Source organism: Arachis hypogaea, chromosome 15, assembly GCF_003086295.3.
Source record: "Arachis hypogaea cultivar Tifrunner chromosome 15, arahy.Tifrunner.gnm2.J5K5, whole genome shotgun sequence".
Lineage (NCBI taxonomy): Eukaryota > Viridiplantae > Streptophyta > Magnoliopsida > Fabales > Fabaceae > Arachis > Arachis hypogaea.
In genome coordinates, this window is record NC_092050.1 from 90600 (window position 1) to 108642 (window position 18043).

Genomic DNA, 18043 nt, shown 5'->3' on the forward strand with positions numbered 1-18043 from the left:
TAATAATAATGGGCTGTTAATATTAGTGAAAAACTCGCTGGTTTTTTATTTTTTTTGGTCTTGAACTCGCTGGTTAAAAGTCATAAATATTGTTGATGTAATTAACTGAGTTAAATTATAAAAAAAAAATATTTAAAAAACATAGAATATTGTCAGTGATGGCCCATTTTCTTCAGAAGCATCTCCTTAGCGATCGATTACAGTGAGTGCTTTTTTTTTTTTTGGTATTACAGTCAATGCTTTTGTTTCGACAAATGCCTAATGATGAGGCCCAATATAAGGGTTCAATTAGAAGAAATCCGACCTTAGGTCCAAGACGTAGATCCTTCACACCAATAAGATTTGACAAAAACTTTTAACCATGAGTCCATGACTCATAAAATTTCTTAACCAAATAAAACTTATCAAAAATAAAAAGTTTTGTATTATTTTTAATTAAATAATATATTTTTATTATCATTGAACTAACTATGTAGTATTAAATTCATAGATAAGATATTTGTTCATTTTTGTGATATTTGTAATAAATTGATATAAATACATTTATATTTTATTAATTGAATGAGTTAAAATTTTAGACTTGTGATCTTTTGAAGAATTTTTTTGTCTCATTTACTAAAATTTCTATGTTATTTTTAATTAAATAATGTATTTTTGTTATCATTAAACTGATTGTGTGGTGTTAAACTCATATATAAGATGTCTAGCTTTTTTTGTGTTATTTGTAATAAATTCATATATTTTTTTATTCAAAAGATATTTAAATGTATTTCGTTAGTTGAGTGAGTTAAGATTTTTATCTTATGATTCTTTAAAAATTGTTTGTGTTATTTATCAAAAATTTATATATCATTTTCAATTAAATTATGTGTGTTTATTATCACGGAATAAATTATGTGGTATTGTACTTAGTAATTTTTGTGTTATTTTGCAAGAAATTGATATGTTCTTTTTAATTTAAAATATATTTAAGTGTATTTTGTTGGTTGAGTGAGTTAAAATTTTGGATTTGTAATTTTTTAAATTTTTTTGTATCATTCAAATTTTTTTTATGTCATTTATAATTAAAATCTGTATTTTTTATTATTGTTAAATTAATTGTGTGCTACTGATTTAAGAAAAAGAAGAAGATGAAGATAATTATAATAACGAATATAATAAAAGAGAAAAAAGAAAATAAAAAAAATGAAATAAGGAAGAGAAGAAGCAAGAAGAATAGAAAAAGAAAGAATGAATAAGAGAAAAAAAAAAATAATGATAATGATAATAAAAAAAAGATAAAACAAAAAAAAGAGAATATACAAAAAAAAATGTTGAAGAAGCACACTTACTTAAATTTGACTTGACAAGATTTGATTAAAAAAGTTGGGGGTTTAACATTTCTAATAATTTTATTAATCTTTCATCAAAATCCAAAACTCATATGTTTTAAGTTCTAAAAGGTACGATTTCTTATAACATTTTAATTAAATGAAATTACAATCATGTCGTTCTCAAATCCCGGTTTGCAACTTACAAGTTCCAATTTTCAAGTAGAAGCTTCTCTCTGTTAAAAAAAAAAAAAAAACTTAGAAGCTTCTTATTAGTTCTTTCTGTTTTACTTTACTTTTGTTTTTGCTTCTCAGCAAAAGAGACACCCGTACTTCTTTACCAATTCAACACACAACGAAGGCGTTCAAATCCAAAATCAACACGCGCCGGCTCACGCGCTACCCTTCACTCCCCAGGCTCCGCTAAGATGGAACAAACCACGCTGGAACAAGACCGACGACCTGATCCGAAGGATCCAACAGCTCACGCCCTGAACGGAAACGCGAAGAGCTCCGATGAGGCCACCGCAGAAAAGCCACCGGTTTCGTCGGGATCGGAATCGATGCGGTCGACGGAGGGATCTGTTGAGCACGCAGCTTCACCGGGAAGCGTCAAGAAGTCGGTGCGGTGGAGTCCTGACTTGGTGACCGAATCAACCTTCGTGTCGAGTCCCGAGGAATCTCGTTCCAATCCCTACTTTTCTTCATCTTCTTCGTTCAACGTCACGGGTGAGTGACTGTGCCAGCTGCTTCTAGAATTTTCGGTGCCTCTATCTCCTTGAACAATGTTTCTGAATGTTATACATGTATATTTTCAGATAAGGTGGAAACCGTTAGGAATGTGCTTGGCAGGTGGAGAAGGAAGGTGGGAGAAGCTTCCCGTAAGGCTGAGACTCTTGCCGGAAACACTTGGCAGCACTGTACGTGTGTTTTTTTTTTCTCCTTTTTCTTTTTAATTCGTGTTTTGTTAGTTGTTTTTATTTCCAAGGAATAGGGTTAGTTGATTCTATAGGATGAAACATGGAATTTGAACGACCTGTTGTGAGAATTCGGAACCATCATGAAGAAATTTAGGTATATTGTGGAAATTTTACTCTGTTTTACATGTCACTATGGAGAACGGTAGGAACTAATATTACAGTGTTGTAGAATCAAGTATGATCATGGTAACGATTGTGAGCCTGCATCTAAAGTGAAATACTGAGGTGTTTTTACGTTCCCAGCGGTGCATTGTTGGATTAAGTTCCTCTAAAGTGAGAAAGTGAAAGTTTAATCACCCTTGAATCTAGGTAGTGGGGCTCACGATGATAAAGGTTACAAATTCAATTGTGATTAACCTCTTATTTTATCACTTTAGACTCTTTAGAGAATCTTTTTCCGCAGCTGTCATTTAAGTGTGCCATACCCATTTGCTTAGGTGGTGTTTTCTTGCTGATGTATAACTCCTACATGTTTTCCTATTTTCATGAGTGACCATAGTGTCTGTTGAGTTTTTCGGTATTAATGATCACTGTAGTTAGTGGATTGTCTGTCTCTGTTGTTTTTGTCCCTATTATCATTCTTGATGACATTGAATCTCCAGCATAACATGACTGGCCTCTTTCACTTATGTCGTGATCAGTAAAAACAAACCCAAGTTTCACTGAAGCTGCTGTGGGACGAATTGCCCAGGGAACAAAGGTACTTGCAGAAGGTGGTTACGAGAAAATTTTCCTACGTACTTTTGACACAGTTCCAGGGGAACATCTTCAAAATTCTTTTGCATGTTATCTATCCACATCAGCTGGACCAGTAATGGGAATTTTGTATATATCCACTGCAAAACTTGCTTATTGTAGTGACAATCCTCTTTCCTATAAATCCGACAACCAAACAGAATGGAGCTATTATAAGGTACCTATTAAATAAAGAAATAAATATTTGAAAAATAAACCATTTTTTTCAATCTGTCTGGGTGACTTGTGTATTTGTTATTGAAAGCAGCTATATCTATTTATATTGGACTTATCTAAAGGTATTAGCCACAATGAATGCAAATTCCAGATAATGGTGATTTTTGAAACTTAGGAGGCTCATTAAAATCAATGACTAACCTTGCATATGCAGCTATTCTGGTTCTGGGAAAATAACAAGAGTTTTTTCTTTGGTGGGGAGAGACTAAGAGTTGTCTTTTGAGGTGTCATTTGCACCAAAATTTAATTACCCTGTGTTGTGCTGCTCAAAGACTCACTGATTTGAACTTTTCAACAACTGCTTGCAGGAATAAGGTTGTGTTTAACTTTCAACTGTTTGTTCATTCCGCCAAAGTGGCAATCTTTTGTACTGGTCTGATTTTGAATTTAGTGGCAAGTTTAAAATTTGTTTAATTAAATAAGCTATCCATGGAAATGTGAGCCATGGAGCAATGATAACTTTGCTTCCTTGTGACTTGGTGGCTGGTGGTCATGGGTTCAAGTTCCTACTGGACAGGAAATATCAAATCTGATTTCAAGTTTGAGAATTTAAGCCCAAGTATCTGTTGATTAAAACTTGAGCTCAAGTCTCAGCTTGATCCTAGCTATGCTTTCAAATTACTTATACAATGATATAATTATTTTATGACGATCAAATTGTTATACAAACAAAAATGTTTAAGTAAATGTGATGTAACAAATAATAAACGGAACATTTTTATTTAAACGGAACATATTTCATCTAGGACACTGTTGAATACATATATCAATGAATATGGAAGAATCAATATTCTTCATATGTTTCATCGTGAAGGGCTTCTAGGAAGATTGTTTCTGCATTTTCTAATGTTTGATGATGTAATGGTTGATAAAAGATATCCCCCAAGTGTCTTAAATTGAATGCCTTCATTATTAAGTTATTAACCTAGTGCCCTATATTAGCATGTGTTTGGGACTCTGGGTATTATGGGGTGCCCAAAGTCTTAGATTGAGTAGTATGGGATGTTTGATGTTATATTTAAGAATAGTTCTTCTCCTTTAATAGCTAGTTTTTAGGGTGTGGTTTCCCACTTGTTTTAGATACTTAACAATGGTATAGATTGAGGAGTATGGGATGTTTGATGTTGTATTTAAGAAGAATAGTTCTCCTTTAACAGCTAGCTTTTAGGGTGAGGTTTCCAACTTTCTTTAGATATTTAACAATGGTATTAGAGCCTAGCTTGCCGGCGTCATGGAGCAGGATACCTATAGACTGGATTAAGGTAAATACTGATAGCTGGTGGCAAAGTGGCTAGTGTCGATAGAGTGAAGTGGCCATGGATGTTAGCTCTCCAAAGGCGGTGTATTGTTAGGAACTTGGGTATTATGCGATGCCCAAAGTCCCTAAGTGATTGAGAAGTGAAGTGACAAAATAAGAAATCTATGTAACTTATATATATATTTTTTTTGCTGTTAAATTTGATTGATCTTAAATCATTTTCTCGCCATTTGTTCATTCTTTTTTTATTGATTTGTTGTAATATCTGTAGGTAGTCATCCCATTACATCAGCTAAAAGCGGTTAATCCTTCGGCAAGCCGAGTCAATCCCTCTGAAAAGTACATCCAGGTGATTTCTGCTGACAATCATGAATTTTGGTATATGGGCTTCTTAAACTATGAAGGTGCTGTTGAATGCTTGCAAAACTTGTTTGAAGCCAGCAGATTGCAATCTGAATAATGGTCTGTCTGTAATATTTAGACTTTCATTCACATTACATGTGCATGTTGTTACAAGAGTTATAGGTTGGTGGATTCTTTTTTCTTTTATTTTTTTTCTTTTTGTGTAGCTGTTGATAAATGCATTTGGCACCATTCAAAGTTTTGCCAATTTTGTTGATGTTATTGTTAACTAAACCACAGGTTGTGTCTGGATGAGTGGATCATTTAAGGGGATCGATCCGTTAGAGTAGTTTAGATAACTATTTTACAATTTTATTTATTATTTTATGGAATTCTAATCAGTATGTGTCAATGTAATTTCCCTTATCCCCCCCCCCCCCCAAGGAAAAAAAAAAAAAGAAAACCCTCTCGTATTCGGGCCTTGTTTTATTGCTTATCATAATTATAGAATGCATAGCATAACTCTTCGAACTAGGATGTTAAGCATAGTTGTAGGCCTTTTACCTAGTTGCACCAGGGTTTAAATCTTAGAAATGGAATATAGAACCCTTTCTAGTGTGTAGTGAGTCTGTGTAGTGTAGCTTCTTAGGTAGCGTTTGAAAGAGAATCTCTAAGAGAGTCAGAGATTGAAGGATAGAAATTAAAATAAGTCTCAGTATTATATTTGGTGTAAAGTAGAAGACAAAGACTGAAATAAGAATGAAATTTTAATTTAATTTATACAAAAGATAAAGTTAGAATTAATTAATTAAAATTAGGGTATTTTAGGTATAAAATGTTATTAAAATTATAGTCTCTGTTTTTAAAAATTTCAGTCTTCTTGTCATCACTTTTTGGAAGTATTGAAATAGTGGAACTTTAAGGACATAGATAAAAATTTTATTTCCAGGATCAACAAACATAATACTGAGTTCCAGTTTTTTAATCTTGGTTCTAATATTTTAAAATAAATGCTACTTTAGTTTCTCAAACGATGAATTTTTTTTGTTGTCTAAAGGAAAAAACAGAAACAAAGAAAGAAAAAGACTAGCTCAAAGAGCAAAACACACTAGATTAAACTACACTCTCTTTCATCGGAAGTTCTAATTCTTCTCCAGGCTTGATCCAGGTAACATAACTCATGTCACTCTTAGCGCCAGTTTTTGCTATCTAATCAGCAGTGCTATTTTCCTCTTTTCGGATATGATGAAATTGAATATTCCAATTCATCTTGACTACAATGTCATTATCACTATGTGAGCTATGACTATTAATATTACTCAAAACTAGATATCCAACTAGGGAATTTGTTTCACAAATAATATATCTGTAACCTGCTTCCCAAGCCAAATTAAGCCCCTGCCATGCTGCCAACAACTTCTAGCGTGTTATGTGCTAAAAGGAGAGAGCGTCCGAATAGTTTAACACCCAACTACCTTTGTCATTCCTCAAGATACAACCAAATCCAGCCAATTGAGCATCTCAGAAGACACATCATAGTTTACTTTGTGGGTATGATTGGGGGAGGCTCCCACTTGAATCTCCTATTTATAGTAGTGATGACGGATCTGTTGTTCTACAAGGACATCAACTCATAACTCAAGACTTCTAGCAAGCATCGCTACCTTCTTCTTCGGCCAAAGCTCTTCAAATTAAAAACATCTTGGCACCGATGTCGCCAAATCCACTAAATACCAGCTGCCGTAAGCCATTCTCTTCTTGGTATATTCCATCTAAGCCTAGATAAGAAGTCAATCAATTTATTATTGTCAAGAAGAGAGGGATCAAGAATGTTCCAAACAACTTTAGCTTTCTCATAGTCTTGGAAGCAGTGGAGGATCGATTCCAGTTGACTCTTGCACCGATGACAAGAATTGCTGACAGAGAAGTTATGGTTGTATCCAACACTCGAATTTTAAAATCTTATAAGACATGGATACGCATACATATAAAATATAAAGTATTTTTTAGATAAATAGTAATGATATTTTGATATTTTATTAATATTAAAATATAAATTAATTTTTTAAAATTATTTTTAATGTCTTATTTTAATTATATCAAATACTTAAAATATTTTTTGTTTTAATAAATAATAATAATACTATATCTAATTTTATTTCAAGAATATATATTAAGAATAAGATTGAACACACTAATACGTGATGGTATTTGGGTGTTTTCAAGCGTTTCTAGAAAAAAAATTTTATTTTTCATTAAGACACGGCTGGACATAGCAGACACGCATGTCGGACGAGTGTCAATGAGTGTCGTGTCCAAAATGTGTCCGATATGCGGACACGACAACTCATTGGAGTGTCCGTGTTTTATAGGTTGTATCAAAGCACCTCCGTCAAAGAATTGAAATCAAATAAATAAGTAAAAATGAAATATTAATCCAAATGATAGGATTAAATGAAAGAATTTTTTCCAGGACTTCTACTATATTCTAAACTTAAAATGAAACTTTTTGCTTGTTTTTTAGATAGATAACACTCACTTACCCAATTGGGAAGTGAGGAAGAGATGAATTACAAGGTTAACAATCAGAAACCAAAATTATTGAGACAGCAGCTCGGATAAACTTGTAATGAGATTTCCTATATACAAGTTGATGCCCATTTTTATACTGAGTGGTAATATTGATAACTTACTAAATGATACCTCACCTTTAAGAATGGTAAAAGTGCTGTTACACACAAAACCAGCTTATTTTGGACCATCAGTCCATTCCTTCCCTCTCTATCACTCATCTGTCAATTTAACAGCTATGAACCAATCTTAGTTATGTAAACAGCAAATGCCCTAATCTTTGTTCCTCAAGGTATGCTTTGACATTATAGCCCGTGATCATCTTTAGGAAAATGCTAAATAGTTAGATTTTTTTATTTGGATTTATCTGTCACAATGAATTGATGGGACATATTTGTTGACCTTTCATTGGATGTAGTTGGTAAGTGGTAACACTTTATTTCATTCAATATAATTATAGATTTTTATATTTTGTCAAAAATTTTCAAAAGTTTTCTTGACACTGTAACATTACTTCTCATCTATATTACCAAATTTTCTTCATGATATGTTATGATACAGTAAGATAAATTATGAGGCCCAAATTTATAATAATAATAATAATAATAATAATAATAATAATAATAATAATAATAATAACTCTTATGGAATTTGTATTATTAAATTATTTTGGTTTATCATGCAGCAAGTTACTTGGTGCATATCATTCATGATTCAGTTTCTTGTTTTCAAATTGTTGCAGTTGATTAATGGGAGATATTTTGGTGTCAATGATTTTTTATCTAAATTGTCTAAAAATAAAGATAGATGATGGAACACATCTTTTTATTTTCGAATTCTCTATAAAATTTATGCACCGAAAAACACTTTGATTAATCATGTTCCTTGATTATTTTTCCTCAGTGAAGGAATCTTTTTTGCCCACTCTTGTTATCAGTGAGTAGATTCTCTAGACCAAAAAAGAGTCATCAGAAAATTGAATGAAAGCCATTGTCCTCTAATGTTATAGATAGGTCTTGTCATGCAGCTATGTTCTGACATGTGCATAATGGATAACAGAGTGGCACTTCTCAACAAAAGTAAACACAAAACATTTCTTAATTTCCAAGACCCTAGTTATCATATCATAATTATGAACCTTCCTTAAACCATGTCCAATAACTTTGAAAGTGCTCTGTTGATGCACCATGCACCATTAACTATTAATGAACCTAAATTATTAATAGTAGTTCATAATGTCAAAAAGATGTTTAATTAAGAGAGAGACATTCACTAATTAAAAAGAACCCCTCCAAAAGTTTCTCCTAGTGGGACAGGTGTGAATCATTACAAGCTTCTACTAAGTACTAACCCAATTCTTTTTCTTTTTTCTTCTTTTTTTCCCCAAAAATTTATTCTCCTCTCCTACACGCTTGGCTGAAGCTTCTAAGTCCAAATCTTTTTGCTTAAATTATGAGTGATGTTGGTGATCCTTATGGCAAGAGATTATTAGTCTCTTTACGAAGTATTCCTTCATATCCCCCGTAGATTATCATTTTTTTCTATTAAAAAAATTAGGTGAGTCTATAATTTAAAGTAAAAGTGTGAAACGAAAAAAAATGTAATCTCTCAAATTCAGTACAATTCAAATTGCAATTTAAAAAAAAAAAAAAAGAGAGAGAAGCATTTACATTTGATTTTGATTGTATCTTGATTCTTGAATAAAATTGTAGCTCTGTCTACGTTATATTAAGCTTTTAGCATAGTCGTCCATTTTCATGACATAGATCAAATAAGTGATAATGTTATTGTTTCTTGAAAAAGAAACATGTTATATACATGTAAAATCAACTATGATATTAAGTTCTAGCTCTCAAATTGGTTTAATGCTGTAGTCGGCCCAAAAATATATTTTTTAAGATCACTACAAAAGACGTACTCTATATTATATTCACACGAAAATTCTGTGTATATCTCATATGAATTTATTCGAATTTTTTTTAAGTTCATTCTCTAAATATTATATATAAAAATAAGATTAATCTCTACTTGCACTTACAAGCATTACAAGCTTGAAAGAGAACGAAACCTACTAAACACGCTGTTTATGTTACGTGCCTCTTTGACAGACTTTTTAAATCAATTCAAATTAATTAACACGCAAATATATAATTTCCATTTTTCAAAAGATTTCGTTTCTTTTTTTCAAATTTCTTACCAAATTTGTTGGATCTCATTCTTGCTTCGTTTTTTTTTTCGATTTTCATGATTTTTGAAATCAAGTTTTGAAATTGTTTTGAAGATAATGGAATTTCAGAAATACATTCAAACGGTTACAGAAAGAATTACAGATATACATCCAAACGGTTACAGAATACACCCAAAAGATTACAGAAATATACCCAGAGCATTTAAGAAATACACCCAAAACATGGGGGAAACAGTATATTTCTTCTTAAAATCTTTTAATGTTTTGCTGGTTAAGGATGAGGCACATGGCAGAGACAATCTAGAAAAAAAAAAGCCTAGAAGAACAGTAAAACAGTACGTTGAATAATGTTTTTTCGTTTTTTCTGATAATTTTTTATGGAGATTTGTATCTTTTCTTCTTGATTTTTTTTACTCTTCGCGAAGAGTTGGAATGTGTCTTCAGAATCGTAATTTGTTTGGAATGTCGCTTGAATTTTGACGATTTGCGTTTTGATTGAAGAAGAAGAGCGTGTGTTGGACGCTCGATTTTAAAAGAGTGGTGTGCGTGTTTTTTCTTATAGTTGGACCAACTTATACAGCTTGTAAACAAAAAAGGCTTGTATATATACGGACCTCATAAAAATATGCAATCTAACCTAAATCGTTATATCTCTTAGACTAATATTAATTTGAGTGTCAAATTTTCTTATAGGTACCTCACCGATCGGTTCGAGAAGCATTATCCAAAAGTCTCTATTTCCCTCATTTAAATTCATCCAGGTAAATCTTCACTGAACAATATTAATAGTTTAAACAATTTACGATTGAATACTTTAACATTGTTTGATTCATGTTGTTAATCTTATATAATGGTTAGCACTTAATTGTTGTTGTTATATTTAGCAATTTTTGTGTGTGTTTATATCTTGAACAAAATCATCCTAGCAAAAAATATCTTTTGATTTTGATAATGTAAAATTCAAAAGTTTTTTAGGATAAACTTGTTATATCAACACTTCATAGAATAAACTAACAATTGAGATTGAAATAGACAATTAAATTTTATAGGAATAGACTAAGAAAAAGATAGAACATTTTACACGATGACTATCAAAAACTTATTTAAAAAATAATTTTTATTTTCTTTGAGAAAAATAAATGTGCGGAAAAATTAGATATAGGCCGGTGTTTAGGGCCTGTCAGAGCCACTAAAACTTAATAGCAATTTATGACCTCTGCAAGTTGAATGATATTTGGGTCATGGCCTATAATACTGGTGGACCATAATCTACTACTATATGGCTTTTGATTAATTCACAGGCCCGCAATGTATCTATCTATATGCTTTGAAGAAAAAATGAACGGTTAATTTCATTAAACACTCTTCTCTGACAATGCAGGAAGGTGGGGTATGGCGGCAGGTGCATTATCCCATTTTTTGTTTTTTGTTTTTAGAATCTAAGTAAGTGCTTTGCACTAATCATCTTTTAGATTGCCATGATTATTGAGCATGTAATGTCTTAATCAAAGTATCAAATTAACTGTGTATAAAGCAGGTTTAGATCATTTCATTTGCACGCGGGAATGTCATTTCTTAAGATCTCATACTCTACACCAATTTCATTTCAGCTTTTAAGTGAAATTAAATTAAAGCTGCTATGTATATAGCCTAATAAAAAGTGAACTCAGAGCAAACAATTTTTTCTTTTTTTTTTAAGGAAGCATGCAATGTTAAAATGTTAACTGTTTTAGGTTATGTTCATCTGCACCCAATGATCATAATAGTTGTTTTGGAAAAATTTGATTATTAGCTTGAAGTAATTACAATGTAGTAAAATAATCAGTGGATATATGATCAAATTTATGAGAAGCCAAAGCTTAATTTATATTTTTGCGTAAAGGAATAAGGAATGGTTACTTCCTGATCATGTTGCTATAGATGAGAATTTAACCATTTTTTGGTAAATAATATGTGTCTCGGAATCGAATTAAAAGAGTTTTCATCTTTTTGTGTACATAAAAATGGTCAAAATCAAATAAAAGTGACAGCATAATATTCTTTTTTATTGTTTTTAAGATGAACAAATAATTAAGTATAAATAGAGTTTTAAAGTTTTGGTTTTTGAGGTTGTGTTTGTTTATAGACATGAAATATATAGATACAAAATTGTGTTTCGCATATTTAATATATAATGTTTTTTGAAAATTTAAGTTAGATGATCGTAGGATAAAAATAAATGTTTGAGTATGTGAATTCTTTAGTGTTTTAATGATATGTCTTGAACAAGGTTGGATTTTGGTTTGATGTTGATATTGGTGTTGTAATTTATGATGATGAGTTAATGATGTGGCTAATGTATGAGCATGAATATGAGTTTGTGATGGTTGATTGAGAATCTTATTGATTAGGTAATAAGTGTTTGTTTGGTTTTTGGTCGAATTTTGACAAGCCATAACTTTAGCTTCCAAATTCCCAAATGGTTTTAATATTGTTTTATGTGAAAATAGGGTCCGTGAAGTTTACGCCGTTTGAAAAACAGAGGAAAAATAATTTAAAGGGTAAAGTATACTTTTTGTCCCTGAAGTTTGACAAAAGTTTTAAAAATACTCTTAAGTTTTATTTTGTTTCAATTTTGTCCCAAAAGTTTTCGATTTGCATCAAATATACCCCTAACAGCTAATTTTTCAAAAAATTTAAGACCAATTCAACAACAATTTCATAAGAATAACCATCAACACAAACAACTCATTTATAATTTTTATGCATTATTGTTAGATTGGTCTTAATTTTTTTGAAAATTTAGTCGGTAGAGGTATATTTGATGGAAATCGAAAACTTTTGGAACAAAATTGAAACAAAATAAAACTTAAGGGTAATTTTGAAACTTTTGTTAAACTTCAGGGACAAAAAATATACTTTACCCTAATTTAAAATGAAAAAGTTATGTGCGTCGAAAGTTTGGTGTTTAATTTTAGCAAATTTGCAGATTTCAGACTTAGCCAAAATTTTGATAAAAATTCACGCCCACGCGTATGCGTGGCCGACGCGTACGCGTGGCAGGGGCAATTTGCGTACGCGAAACCTTCACATGCATAGGGTAGCTATTGCCTGGCGTGTATGCGTGCACGAGCAAGCCTATGCGTACGCGTAATAGGCTAAGTTTGCACGCTCACGCCTACGCGTGACTTTCCTGTTTTCAGCAAAGGTATTTTGTGTTTTAAAGCTCAGTTTCAAACTTTCAAACCTCTGTTTTTACCCTTTTAGCCCTAGAACATAATGATAAGCTTAGTTATAAGTTGGAGCTAGGAAATATAGATGATTTAAAAATGAAGTAAAGGTTAAAAAATGATAAATTGTATAAGAAGGATGTGCATGTTTGAATGACGAATTCTGATACTAAGGCTTGAATGATTGATTTTTTACAAGTAATATGAAACGTATGAGGTAAGTAAGAAAGTAATGTAAGAAATTGAGAATAATAGAATATATGATTAATGAGTAAGTGATTATGATTTGTTGGGGAAGTGAGGTAATGTCGCGAGCACGCCGGAGATGCATATGTGAGTTAAAAGTTGAGTATTTTGAGCTTGGGATACTGTCTTTTTCACGTCACCCGGGATTTTTTTCGTGGATAATATTGAGTTTAGGGTGTTATCTCCCTCATGTCTGCTTGGGGTATTATTTTTTCCATGTCAGCTTGGGACTCTTCCCATGGATGTTATTGAGTTTGGGGTGATCTCTTCCCCATGTCAGCTTGGAGATTCTCCCCATGGTGTATTTTTTAGTTTGAGAACATGTTGAGATGACTACGTAACCGACAGTTGATATCAACAGCCATAAGACACGCATGCATTATGTGCATATTATTTGAATTGCTTGCTTGTGAATTATTTGGGATTGCTTACATGATTATAATCTACTATCGATTATAATTGTTATCTGTATTATTTGTAAATTACCTGTATTTGCCTTGTTTGTTTATCTATTTGTGCATATTCACCGGAGATGGAGGAACGGAGGAAGGATAGATGGGTTTAGTGTTTAGGTCAAGTTTTAGTTAAGTTTTGGAACCCTTTAGAAGACCACCTCTTATGGTTTTTGTTTAATATTTTAAGATTATAATTTTAGTGTCGGCGTTCTAGGATTGCCTCTGGTATTCCCATAACCTTATATCTTATATGCGTGGCACCTTTATCATGCTGAGAATCTTCGTTTCTCATCCCATACTGTGTTATTTTTTAGATGCAGGTCGAGAGATTTCTCGGTAGGCGTCTGGACTTCTGAAACAAAGCTGTTTTTGGGTTTTCTTTCTGTATATAATTTATGTTTATATATATAATTTACTCTTCGAATAGTCAGTTTATTTTGTACCTTTTAGAGATTTAAGGAGAGAATTAGGGTGTATCTTTATATATTGGATTTTGGGATATATATATATATATATATATGTATGTATGTATGTAAATATTATCCGGCCAGCCTTGACTTTGCAGGCTGAGTTAGGAGTTAGTTATTTTGTATCCATGACTCTCTATTCTCATTTTCTGTCTGGTTATACTTATTATCCTTAGATTTCTTAGCACTCAAGTTATCTCATTTTCTGAGCGTTGCGCTTTTGGTTTGTGTTTTTATTTCACCCGTTTTTCAATGCTCCTAGTTAAATATCTCTTTCACTATTATTATATATATTTTTACTTTTAGAAGTCGTAATACTTTACTATCTCAGTCTTATGACTTAAGTATAAGATTAAGTGTGGTAGGGTATTACACTTGGACCCAATACGAGCCCAATTCGTTTGGTTTGACCCGTTTAACCCAATCTTAGGCCAAATTCTTTGAAATTATTGTCAAAATTCTTATTTTAATTTTCTCTATTACCTTAAACTATCAAATTTCATTTTTAATTAATTATATTAGTTAGTTATTTACTAATTATTTAGAATTTACATCATGCATATTAATCAGCATAAAAGAAGATTTATATATGATAAAATTACATATACGTATTAACGGTAAAAGTGTACTTGAGTAACTAATTAAAAATAAATCAATACTTATTATTTATGCAAAAAATAATCGGTCAAAAAAAATTTATTGTTTGGCCAAATAGCAAAGATTGAATCTTGTGTTTATTTTCTATTTAATTTTGTAATCATTAATCGGCTCAAATAAAAGTTGGTATTTGATCTATTAATAGAAAATATATGGGATAATAAATAGATATAATTTTTAAATTTTTATGTAAACAATGAGTCAATTTAAAAATAGACTTATTATTTGAGAAAATTTTGTTGGAATATTTGATAAAGCATAATAACAAATAAATAAGCTTTTGTATATATAATTTTTGCGGGCACAAATCAGTTCAAAAAAAATTCTGTACTTAGTCAAATTACATGCATAATTATAATAATAAATATGTGATAATTATCTAATTTTGTATAAACAATAAATTTATTCAAAAATAGACATAGTATTAGATATAATTTATTATTAATGTTTAGTTATTGTATTAAAAATATCACTTATATACTAATATTTTTACCTAAATAATAAATATTAATATTATACTAGGTATTTATGATGGACCACTTCATATAATATATGACTTGTGTGAATATATTGTTTTACTTTAAAGTTATATGTATTAATATTAATTTCTTTTTTTTAATAGAATTTTTTTTGGAAATTAAAAAACATAATTATCCTCCTTTATTCGCTACATGGATTTAGACTTTACATTAATGATTAAACAATTCTTCTCTTTTATGGATAAAGTCTTGGTAGAAGAATTGTTCAAATTGCATAAATCTTATTATCATAATGTATAAAATTTAAGAAAACTTATGAGCACTATATCCGAAATAAGGATTATTACTATTCTAAAGGAATTTTGTTATTAAGAAATACAAAAGCTCTTTTATTGAAACTGATAAAGTTGGAACAAATGTAATATTTTATAAAACTTGATTTCTATAAGTTATACATAAAAATATAAGTGAATATATTCCGTAAATTTTCTTTTTTATTTTAAAATTAAATATACTAAAGTTATAATCGTCTAATGATATAATCATGCATTTAGTTTTTATTTTTCTTTTAAATTAATTTAACGTTCGTCAGTTATCAAGTTGCAATTTACAAAAGAAAAAAAATATCTTTATTGTGTAATAAGAGAGAAAAAATTAAATTAAAAAGAGGCTAAAGTACTTTAGTTGACAAATATCTTTTAAATATATAAACTTAAAAAGTAATAAAGATGACAAATAAGATTATAATCCCTTAATTTTAATACTCCATAAATTTTTATTGTACACATTGTACAAATATTCTATTAGCTCCTCATAATTCTTTTTTAAAAAAATTATAATAAAATTTAAAGTGTATGAAATTTTTTATACTTTAGCACTAATATAATAAATACTGAGTCTATACACTTATAATTATTATGTATATTATTAGTATCTTTAGCAGATATTTAAGTAAATTAAAAATAAATTTTTAAATAATAGTCAAGTAAATTTTATTACAACAGAACATTACATTTTTACATATACGAAGTTAGAAAATAAAGTTAGAGATTATTTAGTATTCAAATTTTGACTTTGTTGGATATCAAATCAATTTTAATCCATTACATGTATATTCATATACCCATTAAAAGAGTTCTTTAAAAAAATATTGAAAAGATACTTATTACTCTTTACACTAAAGCACTTGAATATACAAATATCTTTTGAAGATATCCAATTTAATGACTATAAATACTTTTTATATATTGTACGTGAAAATAGATTTAAAAGACCATTTAAATTATTTTGTTGTAACGTGTTAATAGTTTAATATTTTAAATTATTAAATAAAAGAGTTAAGAGTGTTTAAGTGTCTTTTGATTATATTAGCACAAACTCCATAAATATATGTATATCTATCAAGTAAGAAATAAACATCCAAGATTTTTTGCATGAATATTATTCAAGTGGGTGTATTTTATTTCACTGAAAGTGTGCATTTAAATACTCATATGATTTAGACAAATTTATGATATAGATATTTCTGCAGAAATAAAATATTCATTTTTGTTTTCACTTTGACTTATGATTTTATAAAATTTATTAAAATTGGATGAATAAAAAATAGACATATATGAGATTATTTTTGTGTGTAATTTTTGAATTACTCATCTAAATTTAATCTATGTCAGTAAATATATTAGTATAGTGATCATTGTAATTTAATTACAAATATAATGTGATAAAAGCTGTGATAATTCTATAACTGATATATGAAATAGACTAAATTATTAAAGTAATAAAAAATAGGTAATACCTATAATTAATTATAATTACATTAGTTATTTTATATGATATCACTTATATAAATAATTTTATTTATTATTATAAATATTAAATAAAATAAATTATTATTATTTTTAATTTGAATTTAAATAAAAATATAATTAAATATTTTTACTCTATTATATTTTCCCTTCTTTATTTTCTCTTTCTATTTTTACTCTACCTTTTTCTTGTATTCTTGTTCTCTGCTCTCATCTTCTATTTCACCAATTTCGTAAGTGCCACTTGGGAGATGGAGCCATCAAACTTGTTGCACTTCCAATTCACGGGTGCTAGAAAGTGGGTTGGAGAAAGGAGATTTCTCCTTCCATTTTGTGTGCATAAAAAATGAGTTGGGATTCAATTTTATTTCCTGGGACCTTCCACAAGTTAATTCTATACATTTTAGTACTCATTTCCTTGGGCAAAAAACTGAAATGAGCCAAGTGGAGCTCAAATTTACCTAAATCAGCCAAATGAAAAATCAATACGTGAATCAACCAGGACGAATTACTATATAATTCGAATCAATATGATTCGAATTTGATTTGAACGTAATCCGAATCAATATGATTCGAATTACTAGGAACGCCAAAAACGTATGAAGTTCGAAACAACTTGTTTCGAATTACAACTATAGAATTCGAATTTAGTTAATTCGAATTACTAGGAGAAGCGCATGTGAGAGGAGTTCGAATCAATTCGATTCGAATTAGGTGAAAACGGGCTTGCATAGTAATTCGAATCAAGTTGATTCGAATTACAAGGGAATCGGCTATAAAAGGAGTTCGAGCCTAGTTCATTCGAATCACTTTCTCATTCTCCAACCCCACCAAATCCCAGAGAAAAAGACCAGCGTTCAGTACGAGCTTGACCAGAGCGGCTGTTTCTGTCGATGGGGGACGATCCGGGAAGGCTTTATCGTCTGGATGGAGTAGCTCATATCGCCGGTGTTATCAACGACGAGGTTAGTGGTTTATGAAAGCGGTTTATGATAATGGTATTTGTTAATGGTTTTTTAGAATGGTTTATGTTACTGTTAGTGGTTTAGGATAGTGGTTTAGGAAAGTAGTGTAGGGTAGTGGTTTTTGTTGATGGTTTTT

General features: G+C 30.2%; 1 protein-coding gene across 2 annotated transcripts; it reads left to right on the forward strand.

Annotated features, from left to right (window-relative positions):
- The first annotated feature begins 77 nt into the window (after window positions 1-77).
- On the forward strand, window positions 78-5263 carry LOC112747309 (putative GEM-like protein 3). Of its 2 annotated transcripts, XR_011872629.1 has the most exons (5): window positions 1460-2039; window positions 2129-2230; window positions 2932-3203; window positions 3417-3577; window positions 4792-5263. XR_011872629.1 is itself a non-coding variant. In XM_072217387.1 (4 exons), the coding sequence occupies exons 1-4, from the start codon at window positions 1739-1741 to the stop codon at window positions 4978-4980; spliced, it is 864 nt and encodes a 287-aa protein (XP_072073488.1). In that variant the 5' UTR covers window positions 78-1738; the 3' UTR covers window positions 4981-5263. The 2 variants fall into 2 exon arrangements, 1 of the variants encoding a protein (XP_072073488.1); XM_072217387.1 differs by lacking the exon at window positions 3417-3577 and having other exon boundaries at window positions 78-2039.
- Window positions 5264-18043: the final 12780 nt, after the last annotated feature.